At 44.9% G+C, this 17975-nt stretch overlaps 2 protein-coding genes across 5 annotated transcripts in view; one reads left to right on the forward strand and one right to left on the reverse strand.

Moving 5' to 3' along the window:
• Positions 1-1179: 1179 nt before the first annotated feature.
• Positions 1180-5162, forward strand: LOC115023418 (actin-related protein 2). The gene is made up of 10 exons (XM_029454372.1): positions 1180-1234; positions 1927-2013; positions 2851-2961; positions 3185-3343; positions 3454-3583; positions 3661-3797; positions 3899-4048; positions 4322-4467; positions 4555-4687; positions 4846-5162. Exons 2-10 carry the CDS (start codon positions 1966-1968, stop codon positions 5014-5016), a joined length of 1185 nt encoding a protein of 394 aa, XP_029310232.1. The 5' UTR covers positions 1180-1234; positions 1927-1965; the 3' UTR covers positions 5017-5162.
• A 1202-nt stretch (positions 5163-6364) lies between these two features.
• rin1b (Ras and Rab interactor 1b) overlaps positions 6365-17975 on the reverse strand; it is a 28874-nt gene continuing 17263 nt past the window's right edge. For 3 of the 4 annotated variants that reach the window (XM_029455269.1, XM_029455267.1, XM_029455266.1), the window contains exons 2-12: positions 17802-17945; positions 17402-17516; positions 17086-17158; positions 16399-16490; positions 15397-15566; positions 14980-15273; positions 14217-14769; positions 11687-11995; positions 11243-11374; positions 10923-11092; positions 6365-8136 (exon numbers count right to left, since the gene is read on the reverse strand). In XM_029455269.1, coding sequence (XP_029311129.1) covers positions 7813-8136; positions 10923-11092; positions 11243-11374; positions 11687-11995; positions 14217-14769; positions 14980-15273; positions 15397-15566; positions 16399-16490; positions 17086-17158; positions 17402-17516; positions 17802-17945 — 2376 coding nt within the window. In that variant the 3' untranslated portion in view covers positions 6365-7812. The remainder of the gene's footprint in view (positions 8137-10922; positions 11093-11242; positions 11375-11686; positions 11996-14216; positions 14770-14979; positions 15274-15396; positions 15567-16398; positions 16491-17085; positions 17159-17401; positions 17517-17801; positions 17946-17975) is intronic. The other variant, XM_029455270.1, reaches the window with a different exon arrangement.

Raw genomic sequence — 17975 nt, forward strand, 5'->3', positions numbered from 1 at the left:
GCTCCTGAGCTGCTCTGATGAATTCCCACAGGAGCTGAAACAGAACAGATGAGACGGCGAGAATGTAAAGCACTAATCGGTCTTAACTCAATGTGCCTATTACATTTGAGAACAGTGAGACCTAGACGGATATGAATGTGTCCTCGACACACTCAAAAGGCTGTCTTTCTTACAACCATCATGTCTCATGACACATTATTTCAATGAAAAGATGTATTTTGTAAATGTTTTATGTAAATAAATGAACCTATTTTTATCCAAAGTTACACTGACTCACTGTACTTATAAGTTAAAAACTGTATTATTGTAGTATAGCAATGACGTGTGATAGACTCAAATTATGCTATGACTGCCACCGTGTAGGGCTCCATTTGCTGACAGGTATATATATATATATATATATATATATATATATATATATATATATATATATATATATATAAACGCTAACAAGTCCAAAGCAGAGCAAAACTAGTAAATAATAAAACAACAACTGTACTGTAGTCTTTCTCTAGCTCACTAAGTCAGAAAATACCACATAATATTACCCTCTGAATGTCAACACAAACCCACATTCACAAACCTTTATCACATTTTGTCAAAGGTGTAACTATCAACAACAGTAATGACTCATTTCCATTAATTATTGCAATGCAGTGCTACAATTAAATATGTAACTGGTAAAAACCTGTGTTGAGAGTCAAACTGTCTGTTTGACCTCTGTGGTTATGTGCAAAACAAGCTAAAACACAACATTCACATATTAGCAAACTATTTACACATCCAGCAGATACAAAACAATATTAGTATTCAGTTTTTGGCCAGCTAATGGATATAAATCCAACATTAACCCTCCATTTAGCTCTTTTTTTTGTCTCCTAAAGGAAAATATCTGGCTTTTAGCTGCTTAATGCTCCACTATGTTCACCAGCTAGCATACGTTAGCTGCTAGCTAACGTTGTTTATTTCTGTTATTTATAGTTTTCACATTTAAAACTTTTGCACTGATAATTATCATAGTCTTCAAGTCACTAAGTTGTTTTTTATGATGACATACAAGCCAAAAAATATCGTTTCTGTTGCACTTTGGAGAAGATATACAAGAGTGTTGACGAGTTACAGCTGTTTCCTAAAACCAAACAAAGATGGCGGCCATCTTTAACGTAGAGAATAATGGAGGGAGGAAACAACGCTGAGGATGAGTTGATAATCGTCATTAAGAGTCATTTAATGGGTATAAATAAAGTACAATATTATAAAATATATAAGGATTTCCAAAGCCTCTGATCTATACAGTTTGGATAGTTAGAAAATAGAATATAATCAAACAGTATGCTAAAGACATGCGTTCCCTTTCCACTTAAATTATTTCTATTAGGGAATTTACTTTTACTAGGTCCTTATAATTAAGAATAGTATTAAATATATTTATTTTTTGTCGCTAAGGACCAGAAATGCAGTCTATAGGCTACATATGAATAAATACATGAAACAAGATAACATATTTGTATTTGTTATACATTTGTTTTGTAGTGTTTATAATTTTAATGTTAAGTATGAATGTTTTGATGCTTTCTACAATTTCTCATTGAATTGAGTAAACTTTTAAGGTCTACCAGATAAGATAAGTCAGATAAACAATAAATTCACTGTATGTTCTTCTCCTTTTGTTGCAAAAAGAGAAGTCTAAGTAAATGTCAACTTTAACAATAAGTTGTAAATGCCTCATTCAAAAATATAACTACATGTTTCCCTGAAAAAAAAGTGAAGTGTTGGTCCTCCCCCTCTGCCCTGGCCACAGAAAATGGGGCGTCCTCACATTCAGTAACCCCGCCCATGCTGGAAGGAGTAACACAAAGACTTCTGCTTACCTGTCAGTTGCTAAATCCATGTGTAATAATCTTGAATTTGTCATTTGCTAGTCAGACCCCTGTCCTGTCAGGAGGGAGCTATATTTATTCAAGCATGGACAGCGAGGGGAGAAAAGTGGTGGTCTGCGACAATGGGACAGGGGTGAGTCAAATAATGTTGATATTGTGCCATACACTACAGACTATTTACATCACATTTGAGCTTATATTCAAAGCCAATGCTTCTCTAATGCAAACCTACACCAGCTGTGTTAAACATCTGTTTTTATTGTAATGTGCTGTCTTGAAAAAGGTAAAAAGTTTGCTTCTGGATCATATGCAATGGTTAACACCTGAAGGGTGTGAATCTGTGTCTGGACTTGTCACTCTTGCCTCTCAGGTGCACACACAGCCATACATGGTTGTGATGCTTTGAAATGAGCTACAATTGGATGAAAAGCAGGAAGAGAGATTTTAGCGTGGCTTTTCAACCCTGTAAATGTTGATATATGTTAGGACAAACATGAGTTATGAACTGTAGCTGCAATCCTTTTGTGTGTGTGTGTGTGTGTGTGTGTGTGTGTGTGTGTGTGTGTGTGTGTGCACCTCTGCTTGGAATGTATTGCATCCCCACAGGCTAAGGAATGTGTCGATGGCCACAAAGACAAGTTGAGACACTACAGTATGAGCTGGAGTCATGACAGGCAGTGAAAACACATATTTCTCCATGCTTTCCAAATTAATTATTACACATGCTTTTAAAAACGTAATTAAATTGCATTTGCATTGTGTGATAATTAATCTGGTAAATGCATCGTGACTCTAGGAGAGTCTCCTGGATACAGATGAATCCTTGTGCTGGATTAAACTGATTTATGAATGGAAATGCTCCATTACAAAACGTTATAGCTTCAGTCAACATACAAAAAATTAGAACTTTATTCACACGCACAGGAAAAAAAATAAAAGTCTTATGTTTCATTTTCACATCCCTCCCCAGTTTGTCAAATGTGGCTTTGCCGGATCCAACTTCCCCGACCACATCTTCCCCGCCATGGTGGGTCGACCACTCATACGATCAAACACCAAAGTGGGCAACATCGAGATGAAGGTGAGATAATAATATATATAATATTCTGATAAAGTTCTTGGCTGCTTGTGTTGAGACAATAATAAACATTTATACATTCTTCAAATGACTAATATTGTAAAAAAAAGTATAGCTTTGGTATCTGCGCCATTATTATATTTATTATATTGATCTTCAGAAAGTGTAGCTCTCATTCTTTTACTCCTCACCCTGTAAAGTCGGCCTCTTCTTCTCCTCCCACCAGGACCTGATGGTGGGCGATGAGGCCAGCGAGTGCCGGTCCATGCTGGAGATCTCCTACCCCATGGAGAACGGTATGGTGCGCTCCTGGGAGGACATGCTCCACCTGTGGGACTACACCTTCGGGCCCGACCGCCTGGACATCAACCCATCAGAATGCAAGGTAGAACACATCTGGCATAAACACCAGCCTGGTAAACCACTATACTGTACATAATACGCGTTTGAAGCATGCTCTCAGTTTGAATTACATTTTGTTTCTTCTTCTTCAAGATCCTGCTGACCGAGCCGCCCATGAACCCCACCAAGAACCGGGAGAAGATCACGGAGGTTATGTTTGAGAAGTACCAGTTCCACGGCATTTATGTGGCAATTCAGGCCGTGCTCACTCTGTACGCTCAGGGTAAGACATGGAAGGGATTCAATCCTTGTTGATGTGTTGTTACTGAGAGCAAACTGTAATACCAATCCTGTCTCCAGGTTTACTGACCGGCGTGGTCCTCGACTCGGGGGACGGTGTCACCCACATCTGTCCGGTGTATGAGGGCTTTTCTTTACCCCATCTCACACGCAGGCTGGACATCGCAGGACGTGACATCACACGGTACCTCATCAAGGTGAGCCAGTAGACGCTCAGTCCGCTGTTTTGGACGTAGGGTCTGAATATAGCATAAACTGTGACAACACAACAGGTCACCTCTTATCTTCCCGCCATCAGCTCTTGCTTCTCCGCGGTTACGCCTTCAACCACACGGCAGACTTCGAGACTGTGCGCATGCTGAAGGAGAAGCTCTGCTATGTGGGATACAACATCGAGCAGGAGCAGCGCCTGGCCGAGGAGACCACCTTCCTGGTGGAGTCGTTCACAGTACGTCGCACAGGGAATAAAGCATTTTTAGTTTCAAAGGAAATGTGGCCATGCACTTTCTTGCCGAGAGTTGGATGAGAAGATCGACACCACTCTTGCACCTGTGCGGTAAATATGAAGCTAAAGCTAGCAGCGGGTTAGCTTATCTTAGCTTAGCTTAGCATAAATTCTATTTGTAGAATTTCAACATGTGTGATTTTGGCGCCTTCCACTCGCTGTATGAATAAAGATATCGTGGCTGCCATTACAAATGCTCTCCTCTGTGTGGTGCAGCTCCCCGACGGCCGGCAGGTGAATGTGGGTGGCGAGAGGTTCGGGGCCCCTGAAGCTCTCTTCCAGCCTCACCTCATCAACGTGGAGGGAGCAGGAGCGGCTGAGCTGCTGTTTAACACCATCCAGGCTGCAGACATCGACCTCAGGTCCTCACTTGCCGCCTTCACCGACGCACCTACGCGTTAGACAAGCCACAACGTTTAACCCATCTCCCGTGTGTTTCTTCTGCGCAGGGCAGACTTCTATAAGCACATTGTTCTGTCCGGAGGGACCACCATGTACCCCGGACTTCCATCCAGGCTGGAGAGAGAGATCAAGCAGCTCTACCTGGAGAGGGTGCTGGACGGAGACACTCAGAAACTATCGGTAAGAACTTTAATATTTCTCTGATTTTATAAACCCAATATTATACGGTAATCTTTGTTATTATAAGTTATTTCAAAGGTTAGCAGGAGCAGTTTTATGGTGCTCTAACTTATTATAATTCAATGACCTCTCCTCTCTTTCTTCCTTCACCTGCGCAGAAGTTTAAGATCCGCATCGAGGACCCTCCCCGGCGTAAACACATGGTGTTCCTGGGCGGCGCGGTGCTCGCCAACATCATGAAAGACAAGGAGTCCTTCTGGCTGAGCAGGGCAGAGTACGAGGAGAAAGGCCTCGGGGTGCTGCAAAATCTGGGAGGTGGAGTCAGATAGAAATAAAATGTGTAAAGGAAAACACCATCACGAGATGTTTCAATTTAGAAAATGGCATTCCTGCTCGTTCTGGAACAGTTAATCGACTGACACAATATTGACAATTAGATCATTTATGAAGCTTTGTTTTTGGTTTATGTCGTTGTAACGTGAACGTATTTGAGTTTGTTGGAAAGACTGAACATACTGAACACACAACGTAAAAATATTTGAATTATAATTCATATTACAAATAACTTTTAGTTGCTGAGGTAATCTTTTTGATAACATTTGTTTGTTTGCTACTTAGGATAGTGTTCAGACACAGTATATGGATATCTGAAACTTTTATAAACTCTTATAGACACTGACAACTAAATCAATAATCTGTGTTTTCTGTCCTTCTGGGGGAAATTCTGTCAATATTTATATATTTTGTTGCATCCAATGTACATTTGTATATATTTGTGTATATATTTGTATATATATATATATATATATATATATATATATATATATATATATATACAAATAGATATATATATATAAAAATATCCATCCATCCATCGTCTACCTCTTATCCGGGATCGGGTCGCGGGGGCAGCAGCTCCAGTAAGGAACCCCAATCTTCCCTTCTCCGGGCCACATCCTCCAGCTCCGACTGGGGGATCCTGAGGCGTTCCCAGTGAGGAGATATAATCTCTCCCCCGAGTCCTGGGTCTTCCCCGAGGTCTCCTCCCAGCTGGACGTGCCTGGAACACCTCCCTAGGGAGGCGCCCAGGTGGCTCCTTACTAGATGCCCGAACCACCTCAACTGGCTCCTTTCAACGTAAAGGAGCAGCGGCTCTACTCAGAGTCTCTCACGGATGGCTGAGCTTCTCACCCTATCTCTAAGGGAGACGCCAGCCACCCGTCTGAGGAAACCCATTTAGGCCGCTTATATATATAAATATATATATTTGTATATATAAATATATATATATATATATATATACACAGATACACCCGACTGATATGAAAATGTGTTTAAAATAGCAAATAATCATAAATATATGAGGAATATAGTAGCTTTATATCTCATTGTAATTTATCAAAAGATTATAAAGTGTCTGGATTTGTGTTTTGCATTTGGGCAATATCTATCTATCTATCTATCTATTAGTCAGATGTTGGATTGTTAACAACTTTTAAATAGATTAGATTGTTTTGATTTGTTAATAGAGACCAAAAATATCAAATCTGTCAGGATGTAAACATTAAAAACTAGCTGGGAGTTTAAAGACAGGAGTGAAATGATGTAATCTGCTGCCCTCTGGTGGTTGAGTCGGTTTAAGACACACACAACAAAACTGCACGTGACAACATTGTGAACAGATATTGCAACTTTAGTTTTTTTATTGCGATACTCAGTTACCTGACAAAATACAGTAAAGTGTTCTTCACACTGAGAAAAGAAAATAGTGAGCTCTCACAATGAACACATGCTTCACGCGCACACACGCCACACTCGCAGAAACCTTCACGTTAAATGAAAAGAAGCATGCAATAATGTTCAAAAAGCACATCCTCGTTCCAAAAGTGAAACCTCCTCGGGCGGATTTAAAAACGGTTGAAAGATCCACACTTAGGTTTGACATCTACCCAACAAATTGAACAATTAAAAGTTAGTTTAAAATACACAATATGATAATTGAGAGTGACACTGAGTCCAACAGTCCGTTGATAGTGATGACTTGCAGCAGGAGTCGCCAGAAGCTGGTGACTTTACATTCTACCAGTCACCCAGAGGTGCTGGTTTATTGGTCCGACTGTCCGGGTTGCAACGCGGTGTTATTTTTACAGGATGGCAAAGAGAACTCAAAAAGCAGGGTTAAAGTCTGACAAAAGGAAAACACTTTAATACATTCGCAAGTCATTCAGTAAATCTGTTGCAGGTTGTCTGAGAGCTGATGCTTTTCTATCACTTTCCTCCTACTCGCCCATTACCGCACCTGCCAACAACACTTAATAGAATACGCGAGCAAGGAGGAGAGTCTGTGCTTTTTCTCCAAAAAGCTCAAATGAGAGTGTCTCTGTGGGTGATTCTAAAAATAACCACTGATTTAAAGCTTCCCTCGAGCTTGTAAACCTGATTCCTTTCAAAGTAAACACCTGTTGTATCACAAAATGGCCTCTCTCTATCTGTTTTGTGTCACTTTGGTACTGAGGTTTCCAGGGGGCACAGACAAACCCTTTAACAACTCTCCGTCCGAGGATCTGCAGACTTTTACACATAAAAGTGAAGCAATAAAACATCCAAGTGTCTTTTAGATTTCTCTCAGAACTACACTGTGAAAGGGTTACATCACCACGGTGCGTACAGGAAGTGATTTTGTTTCCAGGCAACAGTCGTCTCACACAATTTGTCTTTGGATTTGAGCCTCCTCACGTTTTAATGATGTAATCCCTTCATGGTATAACTCTGGGTTCATGTTTCAAATAACAACCAAATCCATTTATTACACATTTTCCATGTCACAAATAGTAGAACACGCCGTTACACCAGCAGCCACACTGAGTGGTACATAGTACAACCTTTGGCAACAGTCCCTATGTTGGTCCTGCTGTGCTCTGCATGTTGGTCCGTTTAGGAAAGAGTTTACCGTTGAAGGTCTGCTCCGAGTCTGGAGCAGGGCTGTAGTTTGTCACAAGTCCTGACCCACGACGAGACACGACACACCGCCCGGAGAGAAAGAGACAGAACGAGAGAGAGAAAGAGAGAGCAACCATCCATCTCCTCCTCCCCCTCCTCCTCCCTCCTTCCTCCATCCCTCCCACTCACTCCTCACACACCGACTCGCTCAGGTCCACGGCGCCACCTCTGGTGAGCCGCCGCATCTTGCTGAAGTCATGGTCGGTCCTCAGGTAGGAGAGCGAGGGGCCTCCCTCGCTGTGGCTGGCCAGGTCCTGGGGCTGGGCCTGAGGCGGCAGGGGCCTCATCTCGCCGCCGCTGCGCCAGTACAGGGTGTATTGCTGCGGGTCGGACACTCCGAAGGTGGTGGCGCACAGCTGCGCCAGGGCCTGGCTGGTCTCCCCGGCACTCCACTGCAACGTCCGCACGGCGCTCCGCTCCCCGTCCTGGAACAGTATCCGAACGCACCTCTGGAGAGAGAGAGAGAGAGAGAGAGAGAGAGAGAGAGAGAGAGAGAGACAGAGAGAGAGACAGAGAGAGAGAGAGAGAAAGAGAGACAGAGAGAAAGAGAGAGACAGAGAGAGAAAGAGAGAGAGAACGAGAGAGAGAGAGAGAGAAAGAGAGACAGAGAGACAGACAGAGAGAGAGGGAAAGAGAGAGAGGGAAAGAGAGAGAGAGACAGAGAGAACGAGAGAGAGAGACAGAGAGAGAGAGACAGAGAGAGAGAGAGAGAGACAGAGAGAGAGAGAGAGGAGAGAAGAGAGAGACAGAGAGAGAGAGAGAGAGACAGAGAGAGAGAGAGAGAGAAGAGAGAGAGACAGAGAGAGAGAGAGAGAGAGAAGAGAGAGAGAAAGAGAGAGAGAGAGGAGAGAAGAGAGAGACAAGAGAGAAGAAGAGAGAGAGGAAAGAGAGAGAGAGGAGAAGAGAGAGACAGGAGAAAGAGAGAAAGAGAAGGACGAGAGAAGAGAGAGAGAGACAGAGAGAGATAGACGAGAGAAGAGATAAAGAAGATAGAGGAGAGAGAGAGAAGAAGAGAGAGAGAAGAGAGAGAAGACGAGAGAAGACAGAGAGAGAGGGGAGAGAAGGGATGGAGAGAGAAGAGAGAGAGAGAGAAGGGAGAGAGGAAGAGAGAGGGAGAGAGGAGAGAGAACAGAGAGAGAGGGGAAGGGAGAGAGAGAGAGAGAGACAAAGAGAGACATCTAAGAGAGAGAGAGAGAAACATAGAGGAGAGATACGAGAGAAGAGATAAAGGAGGCTAGAAAAGATAGAAGGACATATACGAGATACGTAGAAGAATCGAGAGAGAGAGAGAGAGAGAGAGAGAGAGGGAGAAGAGAGAAAAGAGAGTTAATATAAACTGTGTTCATACAAAACAGAGGTCAAGAGGATTATGGAGTGAGGGCAGAAGAGGGGGAGGAGAGCGATGGAGCCAGAGGAGAAATGAAAAGCTGTGCAGGCTGATAATCCACTATAATAAATGAGCCAAAATGATGCTCATGAAAATAAATTCTCTCTAAAACAAAGCTTCTACTCCCCCCCCCCCCCCCCCCCCACACCACACACACACACACACACACACACACAACACACAACACACAAACACGAGCGGGTCCAAGAGCTTTACATGAAAATCGTCGTTACAGCTTCATTGACAAACTCCCAATATTAATCCACTGGAGCACGTCCACGTCCAAACTCACCAAACATAATCCATTAAGCTCTCGCTCGGCGCTCCGCTGAAGTTTTCTCTCCGCACTTTAATCCACGCACAAACTTTTTTGACATTTTCAAAAGAAAAGGCGAGAGAACACACAACTAACGGCTCAACAACTGCCGCTCTTCAACCACTTAACATCAAATGTGCTGAACCTGAGCCATTATATAATGTCAGATTCAACCACCTACAGACACCCTCATAACTCTCTTTAAAACACACACACACACACACACACACACACACACACACACACACACACACACACACACACACACACACACACAGAATGAAAACACGCTTAATCCTTTTCCCAAACATCCAACCTTAAGAAACCAGTGAGAATCCTCTTCTCTGCCACACAAACACACACAGTCTACCTGCACACACACACACACACACCTCTAGCCCCCCCCCCCCCCCCCCCCCCTAAAACACACAGGTGGCCAAATATGCTCTAAAAAAAAGAAATAAATACACACACACACACACTGGCAATCACAATCAACAGGTCTGCCATCATCAAAACTTACAGTGTCACTGAGCTCCTCGCTGTCCGTGTGCATATTGTGTTTGCCTGCTTCGATGGGTAGATGCAGCTCAATAAATTTCATGTTATCTGACCGCCCACTTCTTCATAGCACTTGGCTCACTGATCCCCGCCTGTGTCAGTGGAAAATCTGGCTGCCGGGTGAGTTAGATCGGCTATTTGAAGCCAGGAGAGGCACCACGTGACGAGACAGAAACGCTGTGGATGACAATGCCTTTTTTTTTTTTTCTCCATGGCATCTGTCGGACCCTTTTTTTTTTTTTTTTTACCAATCCGAGTGATAATATGAGTGTAGGAAAAAGTGTGCGCATTAGTGCATGCCCTGTCGTAAGCCGGCGGCCCCAGATCAGCGGATTACCTCTAAAAATGTCTAAAAACTAATCCCTTCAAATGAATTTGAAACGTGTTCGCACGCCAAAGAAGGGGAATCCAGGTGTGCTGTCGGAGTGTTGATGGACAACCTACAGTTCCACTGAAAATATTCACCTTTTCGTGACCACGAGATCATTCGAGTGCTGTGAAGTCAAATATGCGTCCACCTGTCATTGCCACAGATGTAGGATAATCTGATGCTCAGCGTGCATCGCCATCAGTATAATTAATGTAAAGTCTGACCCCTGCGGGTGGATTATCGCCTTGTTTTTGTTGCCATTTGTGCCATTAGACATTAAACAGGACACATCCTTTCAGGTAGTTAAAGGTCAGTCCTTTAAAGCAAGGAGGACACATTCATTAGATCACTTCAGATGCAAAACTCACCTTTCTTACATTTGTGACCTCGATAGGTCCCTTTGAACTCGTCAGATCCTATACTGTATATGTTCTTAAGTGTAAGTTGGCCTTTATATCCTTATATACCGACATGTATGTTGGAGACTAATGCATAGTAAGCAGGAGTTCCTACAGGGCAGCTTTGTGCGACAGCTATAGCTATATGTAACAGTGTTCCTGTGGAGCGCTGCTACCATCGAAACATCTGAGACTGAACTTACCTGGCTCTGCTGGTTCTCCTTTTGTTTCCGGGCCTCTAGGCTCCGTCTGCAGCTCCACTCCTTCAGAGCCTCCTGGGCCTCCGGCGTCAGGCAGCCTGAGAACGGCTGCTCCCTGTCCAGGCTCTGGATCAGACACAGGCTGGCATACACACTGGTCAGGTAGTACCCACCTGCAACCAAAGACACACAAAACAAAGAGCTTCTAGTAGCTATAATCAATGATAATCAATTTGATCCGTTACTGCTTTAACAAAATAAAAGCACAGCACAGCTCCTCCACATTTTGGGGCTACAGGCAGCATTTGGAGTTCAGGTCGTACCCTCTCCTCCGAGCCAGGAGGGCTCCAGCAGCTCCATCATGTACTCCACCTCTATCAGGATGTGGGGCCTGTTACACTCCACAATCACGTAAGACAACGACGGCAGGAAGTCTTCCCAGCTCACTTCCTGTCCTGGAAAGAAAATGACAGGAAGACAGTATAAGGGTAGGCTTAAAAAGAAATGTGTCTTTCAGTCATTTCCAGCAGGTCGTGCTGAGAAGCAGCCCACCGCTCACACAGACACGGCCTGTCTCAAGTGACCAGACACTCACCTTGTTACAGATGACCTCCATTCCTTTTACAGGGACGCTTTCAAGCAGCAAATACAGCATGTTTAAAAACACCACAGCAAATGGAATATGTCCCGCTGACCTCTGTAAATACTAATAAAGTTTGTTTTTGAAGTTACAGTAGAGCCTTAAAATCCAAAGCATCTGCTCTCACCGTGTAAGGACCCCATGGCCTTGTGGACGCACTTGCACACTTGGAGCAGCAGCAGCACCTTGTCGATGGGCGAGTGCGTCCGCTGCATCAGCATCAGCTTCTGCTTCACCCTCTCCACCTCGCGGCTGTCAGGGACGCCCGTCCGCACCCCGAGCCGCTCCATGGCGACGTCCCCCTTCAGACGGATCATGTTCTGGGTGAGCCGCTGGCTGGTGCCGTCTTGGTTGTGCGACGCAACCAGAGCTTTTTCGAGGTGGGACCTCAGGGGCCTGAGCACGCAGGAGAACATGGCCCGCTCCAGCGCCAGGTCTGAGGACAGAGGGGGATCACACTGAAACATTTTCCTGCTGTGAGGTGCGTGTTCTGTAGACAGAGTTGCTTGCGTGTTTTATTTATTTGGTCATTTGCAGGTGGAGAATTGTGTCTACATATCTTGAGGCTCTGGCAAGAGGCCCAGAAAGGTACGCTGCTCTTGCAAATGGAATTATCAGAGTGAACGAAGAGTCAACAATGAATAATGGAAATGTATTTGGCCTGTTGAGACCCCAAACATCAATTCCATTATCCAACAAATTATTTTAAATCCCCTTCACTCCCGGGAAAACCGAACACCAGCACTCCTACATACCAATCACAACAAATAAGGTTCATATGATGCATCGTCGGAGCGTCACATCTGGAAGACATTAACATTCACACAACATGGCATTTGTAAAGATCACAGGAGCTTGTTACTCTAAACAGCCAGCGAAATGTCAAGTCGTTGTGTCATTTCCTCCAGACAATAATAATAAAATGCATATCAAACTCAAACGAGTTGAATCAGCACTTTCCCAAAAGGTAGAATTTACCGCTGTGTTGGATTTCATCAGATTGCTTTCAGTCTTTACATGCTAAGCTAAGCTAATCTGCTTCTGGCTCTGAACACACAGATATGAGTGGTGTCAATCAACGACTCCTTCGCTTACCGCCATCGAGCAAGAACACAAAGCTATTTCTCTTAGCACCTGAGAGGCTAACATTCTGGAGATACGGCCTGACAACAGTGAGAGGTAACAAAGCTCGTGGACATGTTACACATGCATGCTCTCCCACGTGGACACACACACACACACACACACACACACACACACACACACACACACACACACACTCAGTGATTCTCCCGCAGTCAGTGGGCAGTCCTGACTAAGTGGGTAACAAATCTCCAGTGCAAACTGTTTTCCACTCATCATCAATATCCTCCTCTCCCTCCTTCATGTTTCCCTCCTGTATAATCCCCCAACTTCTCCCCCCATCTACCTTACTATATCATCCCCCCCTTGTGATTAATCATTCACGCCCTCCATGCTCCGTCTCTCTACCTCCCTCTCCTCCCCCCTCCCAGCATCCCTCTCTCTTTTACCAGCTCTGGAGAGTAACAGATTACATGTAATGCGATTACAGCCGTGTCAGCGACTTCTGAAAAGAAAACGTACTCGTAGATAATGTAACTGATTACACTTCCAAAGTATCCTGCCTATTTCCATCCCTCCCTCCCACCCTCCCCTGAATCGTGCTGCTCTTCAAGTGAGCGTGGGACTGTGATATCTTTTTATGATAAACGAGGGGGAGAAAAAAAATGCTAATGCCTCCCACCGACGCAGTGCGAGATAAATCAGAATCAGAGCGCAGGAAGGAAGGAAGGCAGTGGCCGACCGCTCTACCCCGAAGCCTGTGCACTGCCAGGCAACCATCCATCATCGCACATTTACACACAAGCGCACCTGCAAACACACACACAAAGAAAAACCTACGCACAGTGTCAAAAGATCTAACTAGAATCCTTCCTGTAGCACCCGGCGATGTCTTTACAATAAGCAGAAGAATCACACTTGTGATGGATGTGAGAGCAGGCGCGCCGGGCAGGGCTTTCCTAATGCTGTTTTCTAAATACCAGAGACAATATGAGCTCTAGTGAATGAGGCTCTACCCCCCCCACGCAAAACTACTTTGTGTTGACAGTGCCTTTCACTGGAGCCTGGGCAGCCCACCATTTATGAGAAAAGGCTGTCTGTTTCCATCGACCTGCGTCCTCTGGCACTCTGCTCAATTGAATCAGTGTTTTCTGATAGTACAGTTTTTTTTTTTGTCACATTTCTCTCCCTCCTCCAGTTCCACCGGCTCCTCGTTTTCATGTGATAAACTAAATCACGCATCCGTCTACACGCGGCAGGTGTTGGGGTATAATTAAATCTGTCCACCTTAGTTCTGATGGATCATTTTAAACATGGATCCTGACAGGAAGTTGGATCAACCAACGAGCTGTTGACGTATTGTGGGCCATCTCTTCCTGTCCTACAGCTACTCATTTACTTTAATGTGTGCAAGAATGTGGAAATTCAATATGCATGTTCCTTTGCAATACTGTACGGCCTCATTTATGCACCACCCGGAGACCAGAAGCCATTTGAAGGACAATTGTTGATGCTAGGATTCAAAATATAATGTGTTTTCATGTGTTAGCAATATTGTTTTTGTGTTTGTTTACCTTTCTCGTTCTCTGGCACCAGGGTTTCAATGGGGGGCTCCAGCTCTCCGCTGTCCAGCAGGCAGCACTTTGCCTGGGACAGGAAGAGGCGCAGACCCTGCAGGAGCTGCACAGAGGTCACACGTGACGAGGAAGTGGATGAAGAAGAGGAAGCCAGGGATTTGAGCACTCCTCTCTGCAGCAGGAGGAAGTCTTGAACCATGCCCCCAAAGATGGAGCGCCTGTCTCTGGACAGCTCCTCCACCAGTCGCGTCAGCCGCTTGTCCGGAGCAAAGAAACACACAAACGCCTCGCTCATACGGTGCAGCCCGCCGCGGCCTCCTCGAGAGCGCACAAGCGGCGGGCGCTGGTAGATGTAATTTTGGGCTTGGGCCATGCTTTCTGGATCTGAATCCGAGTCATTGTCCTCGTCCATGCTGCTGAAGGAGCTGCTGCTGTCGAGCTCGGCCAGGGACGGAGCTGGGCGGCGCTCCAGGGCCAGAACTGCCACTTCGATGCCTGACGCCACTGCTTGGGCCGACTGCTGTGAAGGCTCCTCCGCCTTCGCAGATGTCTGTACCAGGACAGAAGTGATCATTTAACAGCATATTATGGTGGCGTGTTGTGGTGGGGAATTTATTAATCTTTGCATGAATGTCCTGAAGCACAAGATGAGTTGAGTTTACAAAATAGGAAAGCATGCTTATCGAGACACGTGTGGTTGTTGATATCATATGTAAGATGATATTCTAAATGTCCTAACTGTAAAAATAAAGACGCTAACACGCAGTACTTGTGGCACAAAGACAGACGTCGTGTCCTCTTCCTCTGCAGAACCCGGTGATACGGCGGGGGTTCTCCGCAGGACTCCCGCCCCAGGGTGAATTCTTCTCTGTGGGTTAGTGTCGCCCTTCTGCAGCCTCTCTGACCCGCCGGGCAGCTCCAAGGAAGAGGGAGGCGAGTAGGAGCCGATCCCCTCCAGGGACAGATTCATGGAGGACTCTGAGAGCCGGAGCCGCATGCTGCGCTTGAAGCGGTGCCGTTTATTGGAGGCACTGTGGTGAATGAGTTGTGGCTGCTGTAGAAAGGGACAAAGTGGATTCAGTCCTTCAAAGAGCCAGTAGCTTCTTGAACTGTGAACAGTAGCAGTCATACAGGAGGACGGATTAGAGATGGTCTCAGAGAAACCTTCACGACTAACCTTGCTAACCTCCAGCTGTAGGAAGAGCGGGTTGATGAAGCAGAGTTTGCCTGGTCTCCCCAGGGTCAGCAGGGTACATCGTTCCAGCTGAACCTGGCTGCTGCTGGCCGATACAACCGGGTCCACCGGTCCGTTTTGAATCTCTGAAGCAGTCGGTGTGCTCCAGAAGTCTAGTCCAGAGAGTACAGAGAGTACACACCTGTTCTTTTACTAGTTTGTTTGTAGCAATTGTGCAAATATTTCAAAATCAGGTTGTCATTTCTCACTTGTGTTGAAATGCTACACATAGAGCCTTTATTTTCCTCTTCCAGGCTACATAACTCACGTGAGAACTATTGGAGATAGCATTGTGTCAAACAAAACACACACAGGCAATAAAATATGCACTGTAAAATGTAAATGTATCTGAACCCTGGTGAGAAACAGCGTTTTATCTCTGAGCTGCAGTCAGTGACACATACTGTGTCTTACTCGAGTAGATTTGAGCCATCTTGAAGTGACGCCTCGCTCTCTGCTGCTGCTCAGAACATGTTATCATGTTAAAATAGATGCAAGCTGGCAGTCACTACTTTAGTCACTTCTCCCTTTACTTTCTCACATTTGCAATACGTTGCTGAGGAGCCGTCATTACAGAGGAACTTGTATCTTCACAGTATCCAATGCTGCAATGTAGTCATCTTCACAGAGAAGGTATGAAACTTAAATAAATATGTGTTGGTATGCTTTTGGTATTTGGTGGGAAATGTGAAAGCAGCATAAAGAGTGACGAAGAGTCTACATGCTAGCAGCGCTGGGAGGCTAGCATTTGATTGCTTTGAGCTAAATGCTAACGTCAACATGCTGCCATGCTCACAATGTCAATGCTAACGTACTGATGTTTAGCAAGTATGTTTACTTCATACTGTAAGTAATGTGTCTTTTGTTAGCTGCTTTTGAAAGTGACAGAGTAAAGTGCTCAGTAAGCTTAGTTTGAAAACAACGAGAGGTCTTCGATCACTGTACCTTGCCCCATGTGCGAGATGGCCTCCAGCTGCCTGTGTGTTGTGGCTTTAGCGATGGCCTCTGGTAGCTGCAGCGGGAAGGGCAACACATCTCTGCAAAATAAATAAATGTGTGTGGCCATGAGATTTCTCGAGCTTGTTTGCTGAATGACATCAGGTGCACTCTAAATGTAGACATCCACATGTGACGGTTGCACATCTCTAGGAAGGCGTTACAAAACTTTGGAACCTGGCATTCAGCGACAAGGTTAACCTCTGATGTTATGCAACAGGGCCTGGAAATTACACGAAAGTAGGGTAATTTTCTCATAGACTTCTATACAATCTGACTATTTTTTGGCAACCAGTTGTGTCTCCCCCTGGTGGATATGAGAGAGAATGCAAGTTGAAGGCACTCTGCATCGGCTTACATTATTTTAGGCCTGGAGGTTGCCGCCTGGTCAGGACTCTGTTACATTCTTAAACACCAAAGTGGGAAAACAATTTCTTTATGGACCTCACTTTGTACACTGGGGTCATGTTGTAACAGGAAAGGGCCTGAACTGTTATCATACATTTGTAAACACACTAAAACCTCATATATCATTGTGTGCTGTAGCATTAGGATTTCCCATCATTAGAATGAAGGTTTGGGGTTCAATCCATATACTTTTGGCCATACTGTGTTTTAATTACAATAATACATCACCTGCTGATACAGTAGAAGGCCACCAGTCGACACAGGTCAGGGAAGGTGAGCGCTGAGCTATCCAAGGCGAACGCTGGTTAGAGAAGAGACAGAGTTTGATTGACAGCTGTGGAGGCCGTGGGAGACTTGATCGAATCTAACAGGAAATATGGCGACTGCAAATAATCTGTAGGATTTGATTTATCCTCTCTGTGCCAAAACAACTTCACCCAGTAAAGAGTAGGAGCTGCACACGCACCACAAACGGGAAATGTAGTGTTGTGTGGATTGCTCGCAGGTGCATGACACATGCAAATCGAGCTTGTTTTATACTCACTGGAGTCCTCCTCACAGATGAAGCACTCCTTAACAGAGGAGGCACTTTTGTCCGCTGTTACTCTCAAACACAGCACCTTCCTCAGGCTGGAGCTGCATTTACGCACCAAAAAGGTCTGCGAGCACCAGCAGCCACCACGGAGACGAAAAGATAAAGCACAGGGATGTTAAAAAGTATTTGTTCTTGTCACAGATTTCTCTGGAGGAGGCACAGATGGCGCAAAAAGCAATGTTAAGTCAGAATAATAGCAAGGTAAAACAATGAATATGTTGTTACTATATCACATAAATATTAGCTACTGGTATGCTGTCAAAGCCTCAGAGAAGCTGTAGTTGTTGAGAACAAAATAATAGTTTAAATGACATGTTTTAAACGGTTAATATGATTGACTTGTCCGAACCCCAACAGGCTCCCTGAGCAGGATGTAGACGGCAGAGTCTTGGTTGAGTGACAGCTGCAGCCACACAGGATGTGTGAGCAGCAGACGATCCAGGACGCTGAAGACCCGCTGAGAGCCTCGATGGGTACCGCCCATCTCCTGCATCTGAAACACATCACATCCCAACCATCAGAC

The sequence above is a fragment of the Cottoperca gobio genome, chromosome 18 (genome assembly GCF_900634415.1).
Source record: "Cottoperca gobio chromosome 18, fCotGob3.1, whole genome shotgun sequence".
NCBI lineage: Eukaryota > Metazoa > Chordata > Actinopteri > Perciformes > Bovichtidae > Cottoperca > Cottoperca gobio.